General features: G+C 33.3%; 1 protein-coding gene and 1 long non-coding RNA gene across 13 annotated transcripts in view; one reads left to right on the forward strand and one right to left on the reverse strand.

Moving 5' to 3' along the window:
• Positions 1 to 2,784: 2,784 nt before the first annotated feature.
• LOC105214743 (reticulon-1-A) overlaps positions 2,785 to 26,774 on the reverse strand; it is a 33,377-nt gene continuing 9,387 nt past the window's right edge. For 4 of the 12 annotated variants that reach the window (XM_011188327.3, XM_011188325.3, XM_011188328.3 and 1 more), the window contains 4 exons: positions 3,841 to 4,048; positions 3,220 to 3,428; positions 3,046 to 3,151; positions 2,785 to 2,973 (listed from right to left, as the gene is read on the reverse strand). In XM_011188327.3, coding sequence (XP_011186629.2) covers positions 2,910 to 2,973; positions 3,046 to 3,151; positions 3,220 to 3,428; positions 3,841 to 4,048 — 587 coding nt within the window. In that variant the 3' untranslated portion in view covers positions 2,785 to 2,909. Of the gene's footprint in view, positions 2,974 to 3,045; positions 3,152 to 3,219; positions 3,429 to 3,840; positions 4,049 to 4,164; positions 4,184 to 4,638; positions 4,676 to 4,980; positions 5,173 to 9,088; positions 9,484 to 17,068; positions 17,318 to 17,809; positions 17,829 to 18,328; positions 18,348 to 18,456; positions 18,607 to 26,774 lie in introns of those variants that run through there. The other 8 variants (XM_011188333.3, XM_029041978.2, XM_029041977.2 and 5 more) reach the window with 8 other exon arrangements.
• Positions 5,342 to 8,212, forward strand: LOC128920273 (uncharacterized). Its single transcript, XR_008470375.1, has 2 exons — positions 5,342 to 6,180; positions 6,263 to 8,212. It is a non-coding gene; the product is annotated as an uncharacterized LOC128920273 (long non-coding RNA).

The raw sequence follows: 26,774 nt of genomic DNA on the forward strand, positions 1-26,774 counted from the left end.
TACAACATTTGTTGACAATTTTTCGAGAAGTACATTTGAATTCATACCCTTCCTTCACCCCTACACTGCGATCACGTAATTTTCAATGAACATCTATACTTATTTCGACTTTTCCGGTTGATATAAATCGGTTTGATATTTTATTGATAATTATTCTTTATAAAACGATTATACAATCTTCAAAGATCATTTAGACTGCATCCGTGAGTTTCAATATGCGCCTTTGCGTATACTCTTTATCTTTTTATATTTTTACCAGCAGACAAGTAGCCTGTCTTGCCTTTTATAACAACCAGGATAACGTTACCAGAACGCACTCGAATTTATATCCGATCAAGTATCAAGTCAAAAAACTACCACTTTGAGCAATCCTTTATGCCGCTACAACAAAAGAAGCCTGGTTTAGTTATGACTTGGCTAGTATCATCCTGTTTCCAGTCATTCCGAAAAGAGTCAGTGCTGTCAATTTTACTCGTTCGGAGAAAGGTTCATCTTTGTTGGAGAAGGAGGATCCATATGAAGGATATAAGTTCTTCGTGTGTTTTATATATGCATGTACTATTTTCGGTGAACTGGATGCTAAGCGAAACGGTGTCCTTTTCATTTTGGCAGAAGTTATGGTGGTTTGGCTAATTTCGTTTACTATAAACCTTGTATATCATATGACAGACCACGGCTATACCCCGGGAAAGAGAGGAAGCTGTCGATCTAATATTCTTATTCGTCGGTCGGTCGGACCTTACAGTTCATACAGAGAGTGGTGATTGAATTAAAGTATAGGATAGCCAGGTTTTTATGGAATATAGCAAGCTATATAAGAATTCAAGCTATTATAATCCAAAACACAGTAGCGAAAAGATTTATATTGCTTCGGAGGGCAGATAAAACTTTTCAATTGCGATAGGTGTTTTTTGAATGACCGGTGTATTGTGTAGTTTATAACTGTTAGTAACAGTAATCATTATTTCTTGCTCCAACACTGTAAAAAGGATACCATTTTCCACTAGAAGGACGGATAGCACGCCGTGTATATTCCCAAACGTAAATCAATGAAACATAAATGGAATTCGTAAATAATTTTAAAGTATGAATTTTATTTAAAAATTTTACATATGCAAAACAAGACAATTGCAACAAATTAGTAAGACTGCGCTTCCATTAAATTAAGTCAATAATACGCAGACACAGTATGTAACTATGCATTTAGGTATGTAGTATGTATATATAGTTATTGAAAAGCGGTCATATAGAAACGTACCACTATCTACAGTAATAGTAATATTGGTTTTGCAAAGTACTAATTTCTGGCCAGCAATACAAATATGTTTATTACTCAAATAATTCTCATTAAAAAAGGCATTACACTATACAAGTGTGCTCACACATTTACATTTAAAAGGCAAAATACATATCTACTAATTTTATATTTGAGTACTATGCATTATAAGTATTTCTTTTTTAATTTAAATAATTTCAAAGAAAACACGCTTTAGTTTTGTTCTTTTTATTATTTCTCTTAATTTTTGTTTTTGTTCAATGTGATTAATCATTAATATATTAAGTGTTGATGACTGACGGACGCAAAGCGTTCAAATATTATTTGTTGTGGTTATATTTTTTTGTTTTGCAATTTTTGCTTTATGTTTAGAAATTGTTCTTTCATTTGCCCTTGCCATTTGGTGCATACTGTATGGGTGCGTGTTTAATACTTTATAATGATGATTATTTGTTACATGTAAAAGATTTACCGTTATTTATCCAAAGAATTGCTGAAATAAAAACGAAATGACACTTGGACACTCGAAATATTTGTTTTTTATTTTATACTCATTTGAATTCGTTTAATGCTAAGTTGTTATTTTTGTTATTTTAAACGTAAAGTGTATGCTAATCAACTGCTTGACTTAAAGTTTTGTTCATTCATGTCTAAAATAAGCAAACAAACGCTTTGTGTCCGCGTTTACTTTACACACTAGCAGAATTTCGTTCACATTTTTTTATTATGTGAATTGTTCGATTAAATCTTAACTTGTAATCAAGGACATGAGAAATATAAATACCCTTTCTCCGCTATAACTACGTTCGTTCGTTTAAACGTAAACAGTCCGTAAACATAATAGTTAAATTAATAGGCATTAATGATCAATATTTGTTGTTGTTTTTGTTTTTCTTGCATTTAACAGTTTTTATAAAATATATCATTTTAAAATCCATTTACATACAATCAAAAAATATAATCATGATTATAAAAAACCTATTGAAGATATATAACAAGATGTTCCCGAATATATTGTTGTGGAGCTAGTTACAATTGTGTAGTAGTTATTACATAATACATAATAATAATAAATCGGTAGCAAATAAAAACGAAATTTTACGCATTGCAATCAATGTAATTCAGTACAAATAAAATGAATAATTTCCCATTGAAAAATGGCGAGCACAAAGCTGCGCGTCTTCAATGCATACAATTTATCGTATCTTTTTTTTGTTTTTGTATTATATATTCTGGGATTTTTTGATTTGTTTTTGTTTTTATATCAACTGAAATGTGAATTTTTATCGTTTTCTGCTTTAAGATTTTCGTTTTTCATTATTATTTGTGTTGTTGTGTATTTATTTTAATTTTATCATATTTTTTTGTTATTGTTGTTATAGACTGTGAATGCATTAATTTTAATTATTCTCTACTTTCTCGGCGTTCACACGGCTTTTCTGCTTTTTTTCTGTTTGAAAAATTTTCATAATGAGTTTTGTTGTTGCTGTTGTTGTTTCGCCTGTCTATATATATTGTGTGTGTGCGCCGCGCCATCTATTTTAAAGTTCTTAAGTTGTTTTCTCTTAAGTTTTAGTAATTGCAATGACAATATTTAAATTGTTGCTGCTAATATTACGCGAATTTACGCGCTTTACTTGTCCTTGTCTGTTTCAGCAGCAATTGGTTTCTTGCCAATTGGAATGGCGGCCTTGATTCTGTAAAGTCGTGGTAAAGTTGGAGCCATTAGTTCTCTTGTGTCAAAAAGCTGATTAATTTTGTAAACTTACTTGTCTGTGATTTCTGTCAATTTGCTTCGTACCAAATCCAAGTATGTGTCAATTGATTGTTTGTTGTTTTCGTACACCTTAGGCAAGGTGAAGAGCGAGACGAAGGCTGTTTGATGAATGAAATAAAATCATTATTATATGAAAGCAATTGTTGCATTATAATTGTATATTTACCTAAGATGACCAGAGTCATGCCGTTGAACCAACCGCCAATGTAAGTCAAAACCCACAGAATAACACCGAATTTAATTGAGTCAACCAAATCCTCCACGAGGAACAATCGTCGCAATTCAGCGACAAAACCATTCACATGTGCAACAGCAACGCCGGCAATATTTTGGACCTTCTCTTGCGACAGAGTCAAATCGATGTCGAGGTATTCTCTGTAAAAAGAATATTGAAAATAAAGTTTTAATTTTTTTGATAAAATATAGCTCATAATTTCTGTTATAATCGGACTTTGTAACATGATCCTCGAAACCAACAAAATTTAAATTAATGATTCTAGTTCAGTCCACAAAATCGGGTCTGCTTAACTGAAAAGTTAGCGGATTTATATCCGTTGGACGAATTGACAATTCATGGCCAATCAATAGTTAACCACAAGATACCGGTACGACTAGACGCTTAACAGCTTTACAATGTTCTGCAAATTCCGCTGTGATCAAGCACTTCTTATTGGTCTTACCAAGAAGCAGTATAGCATGCTAAGCATTTCCTTAACTAATTTCAAGCGAGTTTTATGATCTAGGAACCTTCGTTTCCATCAATTTTCAATTAATTATTTTTACTTACTTGAAGGGATGTCCCTCGGGTGTCTTCTGTATGGCCTGGAGAACTGATTTGTAAATCCTGAACGCCACTGTGCCAGCTAATGTCAGCAATGACAGGTAAGCGAAAACGCTAATGACGGAGAAGCATGAGATAGCGAGCAGGGTGACAAGACCAGCACCGAAGGTAATGCCAGATTTCTTAACATCTCGCCAGTAGATCAGAGACTCCACTGTAAATAGAAAAAAAAGGAGATTGCAAAATTATAGAAGTTGTTTAATAAAAAAAAATTATTTAATTAAAAAATTTACAAATAAAAAAATATGAGTGAAAGTGAAATGTTTGTACTCTTGCTTTTTGCTCCATAATATTTCTTGGTTCTTCACGATTTTCTAGAATTCAACTAATAGCTCAATCAACAGACCGATAATTTTTATAATAATTGCAGTTTTCAATTAAAAGCTTAACAATGTACTCAAATATCTGTGTTCATATGTATTTCAAATATGTTTTTTCAAAATAATCAGATAAAAAGCTTATTTCACTAGTTTATTTTCACAAATTCTTAATAAGTTGGAACAAATCATACACTTCTTCTACACATGTGTATATGTATGCCCGTATGTATAAACAATAAAGAATTTATAATTAAAGAAACTCTATGAAAAAATTTCGAAAAATTATAATCGCCACACTCTGCGTTGCCAAAATAAACATTTGTAGCTACGTATGTATGTTTGAATATATTGACGTCTGCATATGTTTCGAGTTCGGTTGGGTCTCGAGTAAAAAATCACATGCATATATGTACTAGAGATGTACATAAGTATGTAGGTACACGCATGCTGTGTGCCCCAAGCAACAGCAGCAGCAGCAGAAGAAATCTTCGTATAAAAATATCTTATGCGAGTAATTATGCAATAAGATTTTCGCATAATTTCACTCAAATAACGTATATTTCACATTACACTTGTTTCAGCTAATTGCACTTGCACTTTATTGCATTGGCAACCGGGCCGAGATAAGCACTAGCACATCGAGACAATCACAAAAACAAAAAAAAGCGAATTATATATAAGTTCACTAGCGAAAAACGGACATAGAAGGAGCAAACAATAAATGACTGCAACAAGAATGAAAATAATTTATTTTAATTGTAATTACGTTTGGACATTTTGACGTTTCTAATACGCTTCGTATACCGGAGGGTGCACCTTCAGGTTCGTTCGATAAAACTATTTGAATTCTTTATTTTAGTAGCAAAAAATAAAGAACGAATAGAGAGCGTGTGCAAGAGCTGAAAACGCGCCGATACTAAGTAAAGCACTAAGCAAACAAATTATACGAAATTTTGTGCGGCAATAAATGTGTGGCGGAAATGAAGCAAAGCGCTTTACTGGTCACTTGGCGCTGAAGGCTTTTTTCATACTCTAAATATATAAGAGAGCATCTAGAGTATTTTCACTCATTTTCGTACAAATAAAATAGCTGAACGTATCTAGGCAATTGTTTTTGGCAGTAAGTAAAAAATGGTGGGTGGCGGTGCATTGTATAGCAGCAATGTGCTGCTCACACAGCGAAAGAGAGGAAGTGGTAAAAGTGAAAAGAATTCGCAGGCAGCCGCTATACTTTTGTGCTGCGGCAATATTTTATTATTAAAATAAATAACTTAACTTCGAAGCGTTCGCCGTTTCGCAAGGGGTTGGAGGGTGTGTACGGCAGACAAATGGTTGTTGAAAGCAAAAGTGTAGGCGGCGACAGCGGCGGTGGGCGGTCGATACCAAACCACAAATATTTGTACATCCAGCCACATTGAGCATTATTAATCTGTTTGGCCAACAAGCAGTCGTGTAACAAACGAATTATTTTGGTAAAAAGTAATTAAGAGAGCAACAAAGAATGTAGAATGTTGGGATAAAGTATAGAAGATGAAATGTAGTAGGAGAAGAAATGACGTTTAACACTCAAAGCTTATTATTTTTGTATTTTGTGTCAGTTACAATGTTATATTAACAAATATCAGGAGAAAAACAGATGACGATTATTAACTGAGTAAGAAAAAATATATAGAATATTTGTATATTACATTTGTAAGTAGCAATGTTCGCAATATGATGCAATCAAGTTCCGAGTAATAAAATTGTAAGTCATAATAACTTAGCAACCCTTGAGGAAATAGTTATTTTTGTATCAAGTAATTCGTATTTGTAATTTTTATGTGTAAAGGACATTTGTAACACCAAAAGTTGAAAAATCTCATTAAATGAAAAATATTTCTCTTGACAGGAGTTTTTTGGATAGTCAAAATCTAAGATAAGATGCCAGGTGTTATGTGTTAGGACATTTTGAGAGGAGATCAAATTGGTAACACGCTGAGGACTTGAATATTTGACTTTGAATATATTATAATTAATATATATTTAAATATTTGACTTGAATATTTTAGCAAAATAATGATCCAATGACCAAAATCGTGGCTTCCGGATAAAATAAGGGGAATTATAAGCGAGCATTTATAGTGTCGAAACCAATAAATAAGTCTTTTTATCTGATGAATAGAGTAAAATGACTCCGCAGCAATGGTTTTCTACGCCACTTTACAATAAAGTAAAAAATAAAAAAATCAATAAACTTACAAAATAACAAATAAAATTAATGCTTACTTGTGCATCATTAAAATAAAGTATAAATATCTCAGCAAAGTATATTATAGTTGATCAATAAACAAAAGTATGCAATTGTTTATTAAATAAATAATGAAAAATATATACATATAGAGATTTTATGTTGATTTTGAATTCAAGAACAATATGAAGATATATTTAATGATGACCGCAATAACAAAGCTATGCAAACTAACACACATATGTACATATGTATATCGCAGTAATGAGATACTCTTGTATTTATGCCGGTACGGCTTCATGTATACAAATCTCTCAACATATAAGCCGCGTGTACTTTTTTTGCTTCAAATATATGCACAATGCTAAAGAGTTGTGCACAAAAGCCGAGCTAAAATTAAACTAGAACGTGTTACTTCTAAAATTAATAAAACAAAGCTTTTACTGTCTGCTAGTTTAAAGGAATTCGCTGGGATTTCTGGTATCAGTTACAGGTTTCACACTAATTTTATTTATTTATTTTTATTCCAAATTAAAAATGCTATTAGAAAGCTTTTGCATACATTTCCATATTGTATATTTGAGAAAAACTGGAATATAAAGTGATTTCAACTAATTGGAGATTAATGCATAATTCATGATTTTCAGTCTATGTAGCTAAGGCCTTGCATAAATCATTTCTCTGACATGTATTTGATAAAGATAGTTGTAGCAGCTGAAAAAAGCAGCGAATTGTTAAAATTAGATTTGAAAGTTTAAACAAGTTTCTATCGAAAAATTTATGGTTTTCAAAAATGTATGCTAACAAGTCTGGTTCACTCAAAAAAAAAATAATAATAATATTGCTTTCCATTTTTTAATATCTTAACACTAAACATATAAAATGAGTAGCTTTTTATTTATTAGTTCTTTAATATTTTTAAGTGCTTCATTCAAGGCATTTAATCTTAAAGGCTAAAACAAGTATTCTTACCAACCCACAAAAATCGTACAGGAAGTTAACGTCATTACTTTATAAGCAATTGCCCGTTGAGATTAAACGGATTTTTTAATTTTAAACATTATTCATACATATCTATCATAAAATCTAGATTTATTGGTTTTCAATATTATCATTATTTTATTCCATTAGTATTAACGAAAACATCTCCAGCAAATTCATCATTCAATCAATTTCCACATAAATCGTTTTCAAATATTCATGTTGTCAAAGTCTTATTTAGGTTAATGCCTTCTTTCTAATTCCCGGTTGTTAGCATTCACTGCATGTACGAACCTACAAATTTATTTGTGAACTCAAGTAAGGTTTAAACTTTCCAAATTACTTGCTGATAACTGACTCAAAACCTTTTTGTATTTGCAACAAAGTAATTGTGAAATTTTAGTCTTGGAAACAAAAACAATTTTAAAGCCTTAAGCAAATAATTCAGAAGATTGAATTTGACTTAAATCATGAATGAATTGACAAAGAGGTAGATGTGATTGTGAACTTTTCTTAAACAAAAAAATTAACTTATTCTTCACATTCTTAACAGCTTATTGTTATTACCAAGCTGCCCTGTATACTGATAAGTAGGCATAAATAGGTTAATAGGAATAGATGGCCGTTTAGAAAGAAAGCCCCAGTGCCCTACTTATGACCAAGTTATGCCTAATTGTGTTTGAAATTTCGATCTGCTATTTATATTTCTAACGTCTCTCACAGTCGTGAAAGCAACAAATTGACAAAAAGAAATATTATTAAATATGTGTATTAATTATAATAAAAAAAACTTAAACTTAATATAAAAATACAATTTTATATGTCCAAAAAATACTAAAAATTATTTTAAGAATTAGCAAACATCTGTGCAAATGATAAGCAATCTTTTAGACACCTCAAATTTATTTGATCGCTTTTTTACTAACGAAATCACACGTACACATACATATTTAAGTGAATATGTGTATGTAGGACCTCTGTCTGCTCTGCACTCTTACTATCTGTTGCCAAGTGGCAGCAGCAGGCGGGGTGATATGACGCTGATGACGTCGACGACGACATCGTGTACACCTTTAGCCACACACACACACACACATTCACACTCACCTGCATACATATTGACATTATATATGCGTGCATGCGTGGCAAGTAAAATCCCAAAAGCAAATCAAATTAAACCAATTCGAAAGTATTTCATAAAAAACGACAAAAAACTGGTATAAGCAATACACTAACAACAACAAAAAACAACAATTGTTAACGGAAACGATAACGAAATTGATGGTTAACAGATACGAGCGCGTACGTAAGTACGTATACGTAAAGAGACAACAACAACAAACGCAATCACAGCGCTACACTTGAAGCCAAGTGAACGTGGTTTTGCGCTACGTTTCAGCGTGTAGTATGCAGATATGAAAGCGAACGACGGTGTTTGGGGGGCCACGTTGACAAATTGAACACATTGCTGCAGCACAACAACAACGCGTTACGTCTAACACGACGTAAAGGCACACGTTTGAAGGCACAATAATGCACATTTCTGCTGTTTTGCTGTTGTATTAAAGAACAAGTGTGGCGTTTTCAATAATTCATAGATTTTGCTGTTATTTAAGTTCTACTTTTTGTATGTAATTTTAACTAAAGTTGTTAAGCGTTGTATTACCTGGTCCGCGTTCGGGCAGTTTTGTGATATTGCCATTGGAGTTGGTGCGTGAGTAGCGCTTATTACCACCAGCCATTGTTTGTGCTGTTGTTTTTGTTTATTTACGAAGGGATGCGAAGGACGTGGGGTAGTTGAGTGACGGGATACACTTGTATGCCTTGTTACGGGTGAGCGATTCCGGTTTTTGTTGCACTAATGTGGGCGCCAGTAGCCAGGAAATTGCGTGTTAAACTCTAATAAAGCACACCTCTAATGAACTTTTTTGTTTAATATTATTTATAAACTTTTTGCTTTTGCTGAACTTGTAATTAATACGCGAACTAACGTGGCGATTCTGCAGACCGCCAGACGGTTTTTTCTACACCGACGTACACTTGTAGACTAAACCAAACAGTGAATGGCAGACAACGAACGGCAGCGAGCAGCCCACAAACAGCGGAATACGGAACGCTGAAGAAATTCGAGACTGAACTCAAATGAAAGCTAAAGGAGAAAAAAACTTGCTGCTTACGCTGTCAACCAGCTTTGCTTGCCTGCTTGTTTGGAATTCGTAAGCGCGTTATAATATGCGGCTGTGGGCACGAAGTTGCATTGCTCCTCCCTAACTCCCTTTCTTTGTGCCCTTTTCGTGGCTTAACCGGCTGTTCCGCTTTTATCTTCATTTCGTCGTCGTCGTCGTCGTCAAAACTGCAACATGTTGTTGATGGCCCAACAAATGCTGAAACGAGTTTTGAGTTCGAAATAACGTTGCTCAATGACACACTTCTCACTCTTCACTCTGTGTTCACTTTTTGTTTTTGTGTGCCCCTAGAAAACGAGTTTCCTGGTCGATTTTTTCGTACTCGCCACTGCGGCACAGCGGGAGTATGAGCGAGTGTAAATAATTATTTGTTTTGAGTAGGATGGTACTTGCCTCTGTAGTTACAGTGGGCTTTACTCAGTTAAAGGGAATGAAAAATTCTTGAAGAAAATTAAGAATTATTTTGCATAATTATTTTCCTATTTCTGAAGTAACTACTGTAGTTAGTATGGGAGAGCTATTAAGTCCTCAATGGATAAATTAATTTATTTTTTACGATCAATATTCTTGACTTCCGAAATTCTTTATATTCCAGTTAATATTTGAAAATCCATTATATTATAATTTTGGTGAAACTTAGTCATATTTTTAAAGGTTATTAATTTCGAAATACCTTATGATTATGATCTCATATTGGACTTGAAAATTTGAATATAAATTCTCTTTTCTAAAGGCGGCCATCCCATGTTTAGGGACTTTCTGGAAGCTTTAAGTTTACAGCGTTTTGAAAACCAAAACATCGAAAATTTGATCTCGCACTTCGTCCACGATTGGCTGACCCACTGATTTACATATCGGAAACAAAAACATTAGCGGCGTTTTGATTTGTAAGCTTAAGTGTATGGAATGGACTATTACTAAATTAATATATCAAAAATTGGACTTTTGGTAGACATTTGAAAAAATTACGAATTTTGCGTTTTTTTTTTATTTTTGCTATAAAAAAATCAAAATTTTGGAAATTTTTGATTCATTTCAAGCGCTTACATGTGTTGAATATATCCTAAAATTTCAAGTCATTCGGTCAATGCGTTTTTGAGAAACGATGGAGGAAAGTTTGAAAAACACAGTTTTGAGAAAAAAAGCGTTGAAAGTTCCGAGCTGCCAACACATAGCTTCGAATAGCTCTTTCTTCTAACTGCTGTAGCTTTGAAACGACTTCAATTTTTTAAAAATCTAGACATGTTATGAAAGCAATTTATGAAAATAAAAAAATGATTTCTTGAGCCCATCACATGGGATGCCCTTCTTAATATAAAAAAAATTATTGACACAATCTTGTCTCTTGAATTTGAAGCTCTCAAATTTATAAGTATGAGTAATTTTGAACCCTGTTTTGATTGACAGTTTGTGGAAATTATGGAAAAATCGAAATGAAACTATTGATAAAGACGTATCTATTTATTAAAAAAAAACTTTATTTTTTATTGGAATTTCTAAATAATTTTTGAGCGAGTAAAATTTTCATTTTTTGATAAGCTTGACCCACAGTGCACATTATCTTGGCACATATATGAGCGCAAAGCAGATTACCAAAAAGCAAGCCAAGAGTAAACATCGACACTTTAAATTTAATTATTAATAAACAATATTCAAACAATGTGGAAAAAAACTTTCCCCTCTATTATCTTCTTAATAAGTGGTACAAATAGGTATTGAATTTTGCTTGAGTTACGTGCTCATAAAAATCTCAGCTATTGAGTGGAAAGTATCTAACAAATGTCTGCTCAAGATTATTTTATGCGTCGCTATCAAATAAGCTTACCTCAGTGCAAGTGCGCTCTCGTATCTACTTTTGTGCGCTCATTAAATTTAGAGTTAGTAAGACGTAAGCATATGAACTCATAAGCAGCGCCTACATACGAGTGTATATAGAAGAATAAAAAAAGCCGAATCACCGCATTGCGACGTGTCACAGCGATACCACTTTAGCCGCGTGGTCACTGCCGACTTCGGCTCTACACGTATGGTCATCGCAAATTAGAGCTGTTGGCCATATGTAGAGAGTAACAGGAGGAAAAAAAAACAGAAAAAGATACATGCAATCGTTAGCTCTTGAAAACAATGTCTACAAAGTGGTGGGTGGGGCTCGGAGCTTCAATGCGTGTGATTCATTTGTGCTCGCCAAGAGCAGGAGAGCATTTGTGAAATTCGCAAAAAAGGTGGGAAAACAAATTAAAGAATTAAAGTGCGCGCAAATGTTTTTTTGGAAAGTGCGCTCGATTTTGCGACTGTGCGTCATACTGAGACCGGCATGGAGCAGTTTATGAGTAAGCAGGGTTTGATAAATGACAACATTCAGTTAAACAGCGAGCAAACGGACGGCGAGGCCGTTGAGAGTAGAGTAATGAGATCATAATAAATGACCTTCCCAGTTGGGATTCAGCGCGTAAGCTTTGATCGATACGCAAACGTAAATAGTTTGCTAAATAATCAAATACAGTAAACAAAATTAGTATATTTTTTGTGTACAGGCTCAATAAAAAAATTAAATTAAACGAAAAATTAATATAAATAAATACATAAGTGTGTACGATAATTGTGGAAAATTTTAAACCAATTTTGGTAAAATAACAATTTGAAATTTATTTTTACAAAATTCGATTCAATTTCACATTGAATATTCTCCTGAGGTTAGAGCAAACCGAAGCATTTTTGCTATCAATTTCAATTTGCATTTTATCCATCCGCCCGAACCAATGGTTAATCTAATGGTTATCTAAGCCTCAATTTCTAGGTAAGTTACTTGTCATATCTAAAGATAGGAAACAAACTGTTTCGACGGGATCGATATATAAAGACAGCCGTGTTACAAGAGTAACGATAAGTCACATGCGAAGTCGTAGTGTTACGCGTCAGAAAATTAACAATCTATGGAAGTATTAGATAAAAGCGTACATTTAATCTGGGTGCCGGAACACAATGAGATAGCAGAGAATGAAGTTGCCGACGAATTAGCTCGATCGACAGCAACAACTAAACTGTTGGGTCCAGAACCCTTTTTAGCGGGAGAACACAAACAGGGAGATGTTACGGAAGAAGAAAAAGAGAGACAGAGAGGACAAGTGGCGGCAGACAGCTGGTCTACACCAAGCAAAACGCCTATAGGGAGGTTACAACACCAAAAGATCCAAGTGTATAATAAACCTCACAAGAAGTAATAAAAATACTGTATGTATACAGGTCACAGAATCTCTGGTAGCATCTATACAATCTGAGCATGATCTCATCTCATCGCTTCCGTGACATGGAGACTGAAACTCCCCTACACCAGATATACAGAATATTGGGACTTATCAACCCATTTGAGGAGCGCATCGACTCATTCACTACATGCGCCATTCTGGAATCCATTCTTCCAAAATCATCCAACACCTTTTAAATGTAAAGTCTGGTGAATACCCCTCTCATAGATACGATACTGTTCAGCCTTCCTAATACGAGTTTACCCAACCATCCATTAGAGAATACTAAGAATTGAATGACGATTATTACCCTTCTCTGTTTCTATTAAAAGTTTCTTTAACTTTGAGCTTGTTCACCGTTAGCTTTTCGCTAGGCCACAATTTTCGCCATGTAGAAACAGACAATTGACAAACATATGCACATAAAAATAGGTACAAAAGCTGACCACAACAGCGCGGTCATTGAACGTATGCATATAGAACCAGCAGCAAATGTGAGCGCTACAATCGATGTAATGATTACTGCAGCGGCGGCGAATGCAACAACGGCTAGGTGCAAGCTTGCAATGGGGAGGTTAATGCCAGCACTTATCTGGTTGTAATTTATTGATGTTTGCATGGAGTATATACTAGACTACAGTTTTTGTATAGGTTTTCATTTTTAGCATTGACTCGTACTCGCAGAACTCGCTATTATACCTATGTATGTATGTGAATAAATGCATTTCGTAGTGAAAATTGCGGCGTAATTATTATATTAATTTAAATAATGCGAGTGTGATTTACTCTGTACAATTGTATTATAGAATACAGCGACATATGCACTTGACTGCCGTTAGAACTCTCTTGGCATATTCGATTTGCGTCGAATTATTTGAAATGTTGGAATGTCGTATTGTTAGTTTAACTGCGTTTTGCATTTTACTTTGGTTTGTAGCCTTATAATTTCACATAATGATGACATCATGACCAAGCAAACGTTGACTGTATGGCCTGGATAAATTTCTGGGGTGGTTTCACATTGCTAACGTAGCTTAGTTTGTAGTGGCTAACATGCATATGCGCATATTTCACTAATACATGTAGTACAAATAGCACGTAGTACAGTTAGCGTCATAAGAATAGGGATACTTCATAAAAACATGTTTTTAATTTTTTTTCTTTCCTCGAAAATTTAAAACTCTCATTCACTTGTTATTTTGGTCATTTTGACATTTGAGGTATTCACAATAGCAAAACTTTTCTACAACTTCTAAAACAAAATTTGGTAGCACTGTGGTAAGCGGGTATACCACTGTAATGACGAATTTAATTCGCTAACTGAATTATTGCAAGTACAATCTCGACTAACAGTAGTGCCCAACAATAGCGAGTACAGAAATGGCGACTCGATGACGTCTGAAGTATAATTTCATAATTATAAAGGCATGATTGGTTTATTTTTTTTTTTAATTTACAGAATTTTAATTGTTTTTTTTTTTTTTTAATTGTACATGAAGTTGCTTTAGTTTTTTAGTTTTGAAAATAAATGCACGAATAACAAGTAAGGAAGGGCTAAGTTCGGGTGCAACCGAACATTTTATACTCTCGCAATTTATTTATTTAATATTATATAATACACAATTTGACCTACATATTCGTCATAAATATTGCATAAAGTCCATTGAAAGTTGGAAACCCTAATATTAGGTTAGAAGCACCGAGGTCCTCATGTTCGATATATGGGGCCTTGAAAACCTATGGTCCGATTTCGGCGATTTTTAGAAATGGGCTGCCACACTATAAATACAGTATTTGTGCAAAGGTTTGCACCGATATCTTCACTAGTGCTTACTTTATATATTGTAAAGTAAACGATTCAGATCATCTTCTAAGTTCTGGTATATAGGAAGTAGGCGTGGTTGTGAAGCGATTTGGCCAATTTTCACAACATATCATTGGGATGTAAGGAAACTATTACAAACCAAGTTTCATTGAAATCGGTCGAGTAGTTCCTGAGATATGGTTTTTGACCCATAAGTGGGCGACGCCACGCCCATTTTCCATCTTGTAAAAAAATCTCAGTGCAGCTTCCTTCTGCCATTCCTTATGTAAAATTTGGTGTTTCTGATGTTTCTCGTTAGTGAGATAACCCACTTTTAGTAATTTTCAACCTAACCTTTGTATGGGAGGTGGGCGTGGTTATTATCCGATTTCTTTCATTTTTGGACTGTATAAGGAAATGGCTAAAATAAACGACTGCAGAAAGTTTGGTTTATATAGCTTTATTGGTTTGCGAGTTATATACAAAAAACTATTTGGGGGCGGGGTCACGCCCACTTTTCCAAAAAAATTACATCCAAATGTGCCCCTCCCTAATGGGATCCTATGTTCCAAATTTCATTTTCATAACTTTATTTATGGCTTAGTTATGACACAGCATAGGTTTTCGGTTTCCACCATTTTGTGGGCGTGGCAGTGGACCATTTTCGAAAGCAACCTCCTCAGGGTGCCAAGGAACATGTGTTCCAAGTTTCAATAAGATATCTTAATTTTTACTCAAGTTATCGCTTGCACGGACAGACAGACGGACGGACGGACGGACAGACATCCGGATTTCAAATCCACTCGTCATCCTGATTATTTATGTATATATAACCCCATATCTAACTCTTATATTTCTTGGTGACACAAACAACCGTTATGTGAACAAAACTATGATACTCTGTGCAGCAGGTTGCGAGAGTATAAAAAGAACCGTCATAATAGTTTCCAAACGTATTGAAATATTGTTTTTACAATTTCGAAAAACTGGTTACGGACATATTCGGAGTACATAGTTACATAAACATTTTTTATATTTAACCCTTGAACTTGAGAAACTTCTTATGATTAACCAATATGCAAATATAATTTTAAATAAATTATAAATAAAAATTTCTGGCAACGCTCGAAGAACCATTTATTTAACCTTTAATTTACTAGAGTTCACTTTAGCTATACAAATATCATATACAAACGTCAATATTTAATTATTTCTTTGCACTGTTAATGACACTAGGCAGTGTATTTATGCTTACGTTCCGCATTTGGCATTCTACTGTTTGATGACATAATTTGACTTTTTGCCAAATACACACAAATATGGATGGGTGTACATAAAATTTTAATTTAAATAATGTTATTATAATTTTTTTTTTTTAATTACAGTAGAGAGAAATAAAATGTTGATCAGATTATGATGAAAAAAATTAATTTGAGGACTAAAACTTTCTAATAAAATAAATCCCTCTTTGTATTAACATTATCACGAGGTTTTTAAACAATTCATATTATCGGGTTAGTTAAACCATTTATAATTCAACCCAAGGACGACTACACCGATTTTGGTGAGCTCTGCTTTGTAGTTTTGTAATGCCCAAGAGAGCAAATTGATTACTCAAATATCGGATTAATTTAAAAATACAATTGAACTTCCCTAACTCGAATCACCATAGTCCACAAAAATAGTTCGAATTAGAGAGGCTGACTTTCTGTTATAAAAGTTTTCATTAACACATACAATTTTTCAAAAAGCTGTAAAATATCAATACAATATAGGGACTTGCCTCGGTAGTAAAATTATAAATTGTATATTATGGCCTGGACGACAAATTCGATATATGGAAAGAAATTTCTATGAAATTTGATTTCTATTGTGAATTTAAGAGTTCGAGTTATGGATATTTTCGAGTTATAAAAGTTCAACTGTATAATTTAGAAAGATATCCAAATACATAGAAAATACTCCAATTGAAATGTAAACAATAAAAAATAAAAATATCAAAAATAATCAATAATCAATCAATTGATTCCAATAATTCTATAAAAATTAATTTATCTTATTTTGCTCATTAGTGTACTAAAATGCAGACAGTATGTTCACATTATGAGTATCTCTTGCTAACATGCCGCGTAAGAGAGCACTTATGTACGATAGCAACAAAATAAATTAAGAGAAACACAATTAAGACAAACTGAAGCAGCGAAAGGGCAACAAAACAACAACAAAGCTGATGGAAACCCAATTAAAAAATCGTATGCACCTGCCCTTAAAATGTATACGGCGCGTATAGGTACGCAGCATTTGAACGGTACTTTGTGGAGTTGCATGCTGCGCTTTGAATATTTGGATGCATATACAAAAACTAATTTTCAAAGAAAAATAAAATTTTCATTTCAAACAGAAATACTTACAAGACTCGCGATTGAGCGGTAAATCCTTCAATTCGGAGAGAGTTTGCACTAAACCTTGCACGTGTTCCATGGCAGTTTCAATATTTGTTTAAAAATGACACTTAACAAACTTTTTACTTTACTGTAACTTAGTTTGATATTTCGAATTTGGTTTTATGTCGTTAGAGCTAAATACTGAAAATAAAACGCCGAAGAAATCGTAAATTTTTAAAATCTTAAACGTATACGAAACGCAACTGCGGGCGTTGAGAGTATTTGAAAAACTGAAAGTAAAATTCAATTAGTCCGTTGTAGGAAAGCGGCGATTTGAATGCACGCGACGGCTACGACAGCTACCCGAACGCATATCATTATCAACTATCCATTTGGGCGGAAAGATAAAGACCGACGATGTCTGGATTGTAGACAACAAACACAATGGCAATGCTATTTGTTACAAAAACAAAGGTTATCAGTTTTACACAAGTGACGCCAACAGACGTCACAGGCGGGGTTTCAAACGATCGCCTATGATTTACAGTTGGGTTGGACGGCCAGAAATGCACGCGTATTATATAATTAATAGTGAGGCATAATTTAAGGAGCGCGGAAGGGCTGACTCTCAACGAAATGCGTGAGCAAAACTGAACTACAGTGATGTGGAAAAAATTTGATTACAAATAGACAAAATTAATTATGAAATAAATTACAAATTCCGAGTGCGATATTTAATAAAAAAAAATTAATAAAATTCGTTTTTACTTAAATATTCGTTTCCGTAGCACGGGATTTGTCGCGCGAATTATGTGTGTGCGTACACCTTCGTTTCGTTTTGTGGCAGACTGAAGGGCTGCGAGCGGATGCGCTTGGCTCGATCTATATTAAAAACAGCTCGCACACAGAATTTTCCGCTCATGAGGCAAACAATACTACAAGCGTAATATGAAATGTACAATACGCAGAGGGAATCGCATAAATTATGCCAACAACAAATGCGTGTTTTTCTAAAATAGACTCAAGCGAATTTTGACAAAATGTCAGCGTAGAAACACGTCAAAAATGCTGGCTTTTCGGTGTATTTAAAAAAAAAAAAATAAAAAATTAATGGAAAACGAAATTAAAAAAAAAAATTGCAACTCATTGTAATCTTTCACGAGACGTTTTTAAGGAAAAAAGATTTTTTTTTAATTACAGCTCATTATTTTCTTTCCGCAATATACGCCTCATACATATCGCTCAACGTCCAACCCACTTTGAAACACTACACACATTATTCCTCACAATTTTCAAGAAAATTATTTGTTTATGTTTTTAATCAATAATTCTTCCAAAATAATTTCATCTAATCACTGGAAATCATTGAAATCACAATTGCTTTAAATTTCGGAGATACGAAAAATTAATCTTACATGAAGCACGCACAGCTGACGACTAGAACACGAACCTTAGCCAGACAACGATCGACACACACTAGCAACTCGTGTGCAACAACAAAGCAAACAACAAATATACTCGACAGGGGTTGGTTACAGAATTGAGGAGCTGCTTGAAAAGCAAAAAACAACAACAACAATGACTGCAATACGACAACGGCACGGTGTGCCTAGTACAGGGAGGTAGGTGCACTACGTACATGCCGCGCCGCTGAGCGATGTGATGACAACTTTTGGGCGTACGCCACGAATTGTAATTCTGTTCGGCACTACAGAATTGATTTAAAATATTTTTTCCGAATGTGTTAGTGTACCAAATAATGATCAGCAGGCGACAGTGTGAGCAAAGTCAAGTAAGTTGAATATAAGGGCATAAAGCAATATAATATATTCAAACCGTGCACGATCACTACTATAAAAGATCGCCATTTAACTCACAGCACAGTAATAGCAACAAAACTACGCCATTGTTGTACTATTTTTTTTCTAATATATGGGTACCCTTGTGTAAATAAAGAGGTTAGTTGTAATGGCAAATGTAAACACTACCGATGCATTTACTTAGAAGTAAGTAAGTAAGCATGTTAAAATGTATATGCAACGATGTTAGGCAGGCAGGCAGGCAGTCAATCATACAGACAAGATAACCAGAGGGAAGCCAACCGTGCAGGCCGGTTTTCACTCACGTATCTATGCACATTTGTAGGGAGCGCAACAACAGCACAGTGGAGAAACACATGTGCAGCAGCTGACTGTGGCATCGCTGAGCGCCAAGAGTCACAACAAAAATCAGAGAGCACTCACTCGCTCACTGCGTCTGAAAAGCGACAGCGAAAAGTCAGCTAGCTGGGTAAGCAGAGTTGCAATATCATAAATGCATTCGTAGGGATACAACAACAAATGCAAATGCATTCGGCATTACACATACACAGCACACCCTACGATAGGAAAAATGTAGATATTCTGTGAGTTTCGAGCACAGGTAGTCAATAATTGCCAATGGAATGTGTTGGGTTCCTTCGAATATCGTAATTTACACGAACTCTTTTGACTACTCATCCTTCTTCCCAATAATTCTTAAATAGCAGGTATGCAAAGATGATTAGTAAAAGAAAATTAGAAACATTTGGGACGAGTATTAGACAAAAGTCCAAATATTATCGCCATCTTATCAACAGCTGTTGTTTTTTCTGATAGTCCCTTGTGTTTTTGGCTGGAATTTTTCCACTTTTAGTTATCTGTTTACATATATAACCAGAATTATTAAAAGCAATAATGAGAGTGTGAAATTTTAATATTTTTTCTTTGAAGGGCATAACTTAAAAGATAATATTCAAATTTACAAACGATATAATAATAAATATTGCAACGACAGTAGATATATGAGAATGTATAGATTCTTTACAAGAAGTTGTATGTAATCTTTCTACTTTTTTTTAGAGAGAAGATGAACTAAATTCTGATTCTCGGTATGCTAGATTTTATATTTTCGACATCATTACATTTTTACCAATATGAATCACTATAAGAGTCAGTGAATATTTATAACATAATATAGTTTCTCAGGATTCTTTGAGATCCCATAATACTATGGTCATTATCACCCTTCACAGTTAATTACGCGCACTAGTTCCTTGTCTTAAGTAAATAAATCAAATGCTTTAATGTTAATATTCTATAACTCGTACTGACAGTTGTCAGACAGCAATTTCTCAGTTTTTTTACAAAAAAAGATAACGAAGAGGATCATTACTCTTTTGATAGAAATTAACGCTGAAAACAGTCAAAACACAACTTAATTTGTGGTATCGGGATTAATTCGGTGATAATCATAAAATACCTCGGTGAAAATCTTAGCTTTTGAAACTGTTGAAAATTAATCAAATGATTCTTTATTATTGTCAAAACTAAGAATGAGTTCGAATTTAGAAATATACGTAAGTGTAATGAAAATGCACGCATGATTTATTTAAATTGATCATAGAAAACTTCCACCCTATCCTATATTTAGTTATAATAAATTATAGCCATGAATCAATTGATGAAATAATAAATTGGTATTTTTAGAGATATTGAAAGGCCTAGAAGGATAGCTGTCAAACCCAATTACCGTACAAAGACTCCCACTGGAACATTAAAAGTTAGGATATTTTTTTTTCAAATCAATGGTCGTTTTGACAAAAAAATTATGGAAATTTCAATTTAAATTAGAAGGAATCTTTCTACGACACAGTATAGACCATAAATTACATAAAAAATCCATATTATTGACAATTTCATTAATTTTATTTGAAATAAAAAAAAATATTTCTGTAACTCTAAAAAACACTTTACATGTGTACGTATCAAATAAAGTGAAATCCTGTCACAGTCGTTACAATGTCACTGAGCATTCATGTTCCGCTTAATTCTAACCACTGCCCATATAATCACCCTTTCCGTCACAAAAAACGTATGCATGTATGATTTATACACCAGGTGCCTTAATGAGCAAAAAGCTACTGGGATTCGGTATTTCGCAAAACAAAATAGAAAAACTAAATGTCACGCTTGTTAGACCGATTGGACCGCGTGCGAAAAAACGAAAATGCCTGAAATGCTATAATTAGACGAAAGTACGTAGAAGCAAAATGGCTAAAAATTAACATACAAACTAAAATATAATGCCAGTGTGTGTACCTGACTGCGGCGCTGTATTTTAGCAAATTAAACAAATAGAATTTATATGAAAATGTTTAAGAACAAACTATGGTAGAATAAGAGAGCCAAGCAACATTTAATGAATGAATTAAGAAATGAGAGTCACCTCTCTAGAAAACTAAACAAAGAGTTTTGAAAATTTTGATAGAGCTCATTTATTTATGAGAAATTGCTCGCAGGTAACTTGTTAGATCTGAAATGCAGCAACGAACAAGTTCTGAGCGCTAAAAGGTTCGATGGCAGTGATGCCAGATTGTTTTTGGATTAATTACGTTGGTAAAGTATTGATCAGTATAGTATATTTTGAAATTCGATAGAATATATTTTTCTTAAATATTTGAAGAGAGAATCCGTTCTTGTAAGTTGATAGGAGTGCTAATAAAGTCTTATGTAAAGTTGATATCAGAAAGATGAGTTGGTTATTGTGAGTCTGTCCCTTCATTTAAAACGGACAAAAAATCGTATCTCATATTCATTAGATCAGGCTCATTTAGATATTTTTTTTTTGAATTGATAAAATTGATCATTAATTGGGTAAACTAATTTTTTCTAATTTCGGAGATTAATATAAATATAATAATAACAAGTAAGGAAAGGCTAAGTTCGGGTGCAATTTATTGATGTAAATTTATAAAGATAACACAATTCGACCCATATATTCTGTATAAAATTCAATAGAATAACGAAAATCATCATAAATAGTATATGGGGACTGAGGTAATTCCTGAACCGATTTCAATCGATTTGAAGTGATGTCACAGCTCAAATACAGTATTTGTGTAAAGTATTATTTCCCTATATTCATTGGTTCTTAATGTATGTATTATAAAGTGAACGAATCAGAAAAATTCAAAATTGCGTTATATGGGAAGTAGTCGTGGTTGTGAACCGATTTCGCCCATATTCATCAGGGTGTCAAGAAAGTGTTATATACCGAATTTCCGAAATCGATCGAGTAGTTCTTGAGATATGGTGTTTGACCCATAAGTGAGCAACACCACGCCCATTTTCCATTTTGTAAAAAAAATCTGAGTGCAGTTTCTTTCTGATATTTCTTCTGTAAAATTTAGTGTTTCTGACGTTTGTCGTTAGTGAGTTAACGTACTTTTAGTAATTTTCAACCTAACCTTTGTATGGGAGGTGGTTAAAAAAAAAAAATTACATCCAAATGTGCCCTTCCCTAATGCGATCCTATGTTCCAAATTTTATTTTCATAACTTTATTTATGGCTTAGTTATGACACTGTATAGGTCATAAGTTTTCGCCATTTTGTGGGCGTGGCAATGGACCGATTTTGCCCATTTTCGAAAGCAACCTCCTCAGAGTGCCAAGGAATATGTGTTCCAAGTTCCATTAAGATATCTTAATTTTTACTCAAGTTATCACTAATTACTATTTTTCCTTAGTGAGTTATAATTCTCATTTATATATATATGAAAGAGGTTGTTTTGTAACTTATCACAACTCAATTAGTATTAACGATTTGTGTACTTCAATTGCCTTATCTATTATGCATTGCTCTGCAAATATACGTCAATAATTATAAGTTTTGAACTTTGGTTTTGTTTACATAACGATAAATGCTTTAAATTGAACGCAAAATGGTGCACAATTTAATACATTAGTATTAGTAATACATTATATTCTAGATGATTTTAAAAGCGCTCTTTCGGATACATGCATAACTGAAACACAATTAATTTGTATGCCAAAACGCCACAAATAAACGATAAGAGCCGCCTGTGGTGGGTGAGAAAGTGCATATCGATATTTATTTTTAACATTTTCGCTTATCTAAATCCCTCATTCCCGCAAATGTATTTTTACTGCTTTTCACTTTTTATCGCTGTACTCATACTCATGCACAAAAATGGTACAGTAAACAAATTCGTTAATATTCTCCGCTGCCGTTCTCGTAAATAAGTGCAAATTAATTCAATTACATACAAACTCGGCAAACAAAAAATGATCTCATCCCGCCAGTGACTCGATTTGTGCCTGTGAAGGTGCATAGTTTGATTGGGAATATTTTTGCGTCTCAGAATTTTAATACATACGTATGAGAATTTAATTATATGTTAATTAGAATATTTTCGCAAAAAAATAATAAAGAAAAGGTGCAAAATTAATACAAATTATTAAAGGGTTATACACTACATACGATTGGTGATCGTGTATGCCAACTAGAGTTGTGGTAAATTAACCGCTGGAGAAATGTATATCCATGTTTATAAGTGATAAGACCAAAAATAGTTTAAATTCGAAACAAAATTTAAACAATTAAGGAAGGGTTAAGTTCCGGAGGGAGCATTCGTACATTGAATACCTTATATTGGGGCTAAGGGAAGTATGAAACGATACACAATACTTTTTTGGCACTAACTTTATAAAGAGAACTCACATATTGACCAATATAGATAAGATACAAATTGAATCCGCCGAATTGAATCCGATACAAATTAAGATACAATTGAAAACCGATTAACCTAACTTTAAAAATTTGTATATATTTTATTGTCGTATATGGTGATCCAAGTACAGTTACTTTTTTCAATATCCTTCTTTTGACAGATCACGCGAGAGTTGTGTCAAGATGAATTTAAGACTTACTGCTGACTTACTCCACACATGTAGAGGCCTCTGTATCTTGCTTAATAAATTAAATTGAATGATTTAAGTTATTGGTGTTATATTCTAGGAAAATATCGCATTGGAGATGGGATCATAATTTCACTTAATTTCAAAGAAGCATCAACTTTGATTGACGTAATCTATAAAGGAGGAGCAACACCTTTTTATTCAAAAAACCAAATGTTAACCAGTTATGCCCCACCCAACTATGAGTGATGTAGAATAATTGATAATTGAGTCATGGCGCTTTGTCTTCAAATTGAACTTGTAATAACATAGTTTTGTTGTTGTACACATGGAGCGAGTCTGAACATAAGAAAATATAAGATAAGGCATTTGAAAATAAAATGGTTAAAGAACTAGTTAGATTAGTTTCTAATTAAACCAAAAAAGCACAATTTTTATAATCTTTAATTTATACTGAAGAGAGATTTTAAAACAAATCATGATTTTTTTATATTATCTACTAATATTTTCCATCATTATTTGATCTCCACTTGGTTGGTACACTTGTGGTATTTGGCGTGGGTAGCAGAAACAAAATAATAACCTGTTACAATATAGGACAGATTGTTGAAGAACAAATCATTCAAGCATAAATAAAAGCACTTGTGTGCTCAATGGGTGAACAACTCAAATTATGCGATGCCCATAAATGGGTTTCGAAATATATAGGAATCTACATAACTGTCTATTCGTGTCAGCTTCCAATAAAGAAAGAATAAATTCAGACATTCAGAGACAGGGAGATGTGTTTGGGTGGAAAGCTTGTTGGAAGAAGGTGTATGCAGATTAACATACACTTGCGGTTAAAAAGCAATAGTTTTGAAATTTAGAGTCTTTTGTAAAGTAGTCAACTAGAGTAGAGATAGTGACTCAAGATGTATATTCGCCAATTGGCTCTAAAAATAATATTTATGAATAATAAATTAAAAATTTTCGCATTAAATTTAATCAGCTTAATTTCATTCTGTCTGTATGTAATATTAAGAGCAGTTCACAAGTTCCATATGGATAACTTTCGTAAAATAAATACTAAAATCTCAAGCGTGTAACTACTCTGCATTTACACCGCCATTCTAAGATGCAACCGACGTCATCGGCCGCGAATTGGACAAAAGCGAAAATGAGACAATTGAGCGAGCAAAAAAGTAAATGTTTGTGCAACGCTAGAAAGCCAGTCGTTGGCATAAAGGTATAATTGTAAAATTAAATAAATAAAGGTATACGACGAGTAGTTTACAGGCATAACGAGGCAATGCAGTTTACCTTATAAAATAGATGTATATATATTTACATATATTAAGTACATATGTACTCTAGTAAGCTATAAAATAGAGATGACTATTTCACAATATATCCCCATAGCCCTACCACTGGGCTATGTTGGTCTTGTCAAACGTTGGAGCTGCGCTATTTACCAGCAAATTGATGAGAAATAGCTCTTCTAGTATACTAATCTATATAAATATATGTCTGTAAGTTTATGGACATTTCGTTCCGCTGTTTACTCAGTAATTAAAACAAGAAGTGTAATAAAAATATGTTTACATGCATTTTACTAATTATAACAAAGTGTAGAGGATATTCGAATATACAGGGTGACTTTACTGAAATTCTGGTTCTATAGAATTTTAGGAAATTCTTCAATACAAATTATTTTATAAAAATATTTTGTAGGCTTTGCCACGGAATAGTAATCGTATTCGAATAAGCACTGTCACTTCGAAAAAACTTCTATAAATTTGAGGGGGAATATATTATCATTACAACAACAATGAATCACCCTGTTGTTATAGTACTCAGTAATTAAAACAAGAAGTGTAATAAAAATATGTTTACAGGCATTTTACTAATTATAACAAAGTGTAGAGGATATTCGAATATACAGGGTGACTTTACTGAAATTCTGGTTCTATAGAATTTTAGGAAATTCTTCAATACAAATTATTTTATAAAAATATTTTGTAGGCTTTGCCACTGAATCCTAATCGTATTCGACCAAGCACTGTCACTTCGAAAAAACTTCTATAAATTTGAGGGGGAATATGTTATCATTACAACAACAATGAATCACCCTGTTGTTATAGGCTTCAACTTAAAGTTTTAGTTGTTAATCTTTATGTAAATTCATTCGTATGTAAAAGAGTTAGTTTACTATATACAAAGCCAATGGACGTTGTCTAGTAATAAAGCACTTCCTTCATGTTATTTTTGTTTGGACAGACATCGAATACGCTACGACCCCATTTAGATGGCGGTAGAAATTTAAAGCTTAATAAAAGATTCATACATTCCTGTAGGCAGGATAGCACCACCGCCTTTTAGCTAAGGTGGCGCCAACGGAAGCGATTTACATGCAAAATAACAAATAGACTTAGTAAAAGGACAAGCCTGGCGGTTTCGTGGTTGCAATTGCGGTTCATTGAACCCAATATACAGATGTATGTAAATTTATATAGTTATTGTTGATATATATTAGCTTCATTAAAGTTTACAATGCGTTGAAAAATAATAGAGATAACGAAATGAAAATATTAAAAAAAAAAAAAATAAAATTCTTAAAAAAAAAATTAAATTAAATAAAACGTAAAATTAAAAATGGAAAAAAGCTAAAAAAAGCTATTTCACTATTTTTAATCTTCTGTTAGCTTAATACATATCACCTTGAAGCAACCAGGCTAAATAGAAAGCAAGTACCACATTACAATGATAGTCATCGAATGACCTAAGCAATTCAAAACGATTGTGCTCTTTAAAGTGCCAATTGAAAATACGAAAAGGATGAGCTTGCAAAAAGCCTCATTGCCTGCGCTACACTAACTGCAAATAGCAATATACGACAAGCGCCTAACAAGCACTCAACCAATGGATATCCGAAAGTGTAGCTGAATAATAAAAAAAATTTAAATAAAGAATCAAAAATATAAAAATAAAAAATAGAAGCCCTCCATACGTTGTAG

Source organism: Zeugodacus cucurbitae, chromosome 3, assembly GCF_028554725.1.
Source record: "Zeugodacus cucurbitae isolate PBARC_wt_2022May chromosome 3, idZeuCucr1.2, whole genome shotgun sequence".
Taxonomy (NCBI): Eukaryota; Metazoa; Arthropoda; class Insecta; order Diptera; family Tephritidae; genus Zeugodacus; species Zeugodacus cucurbitae.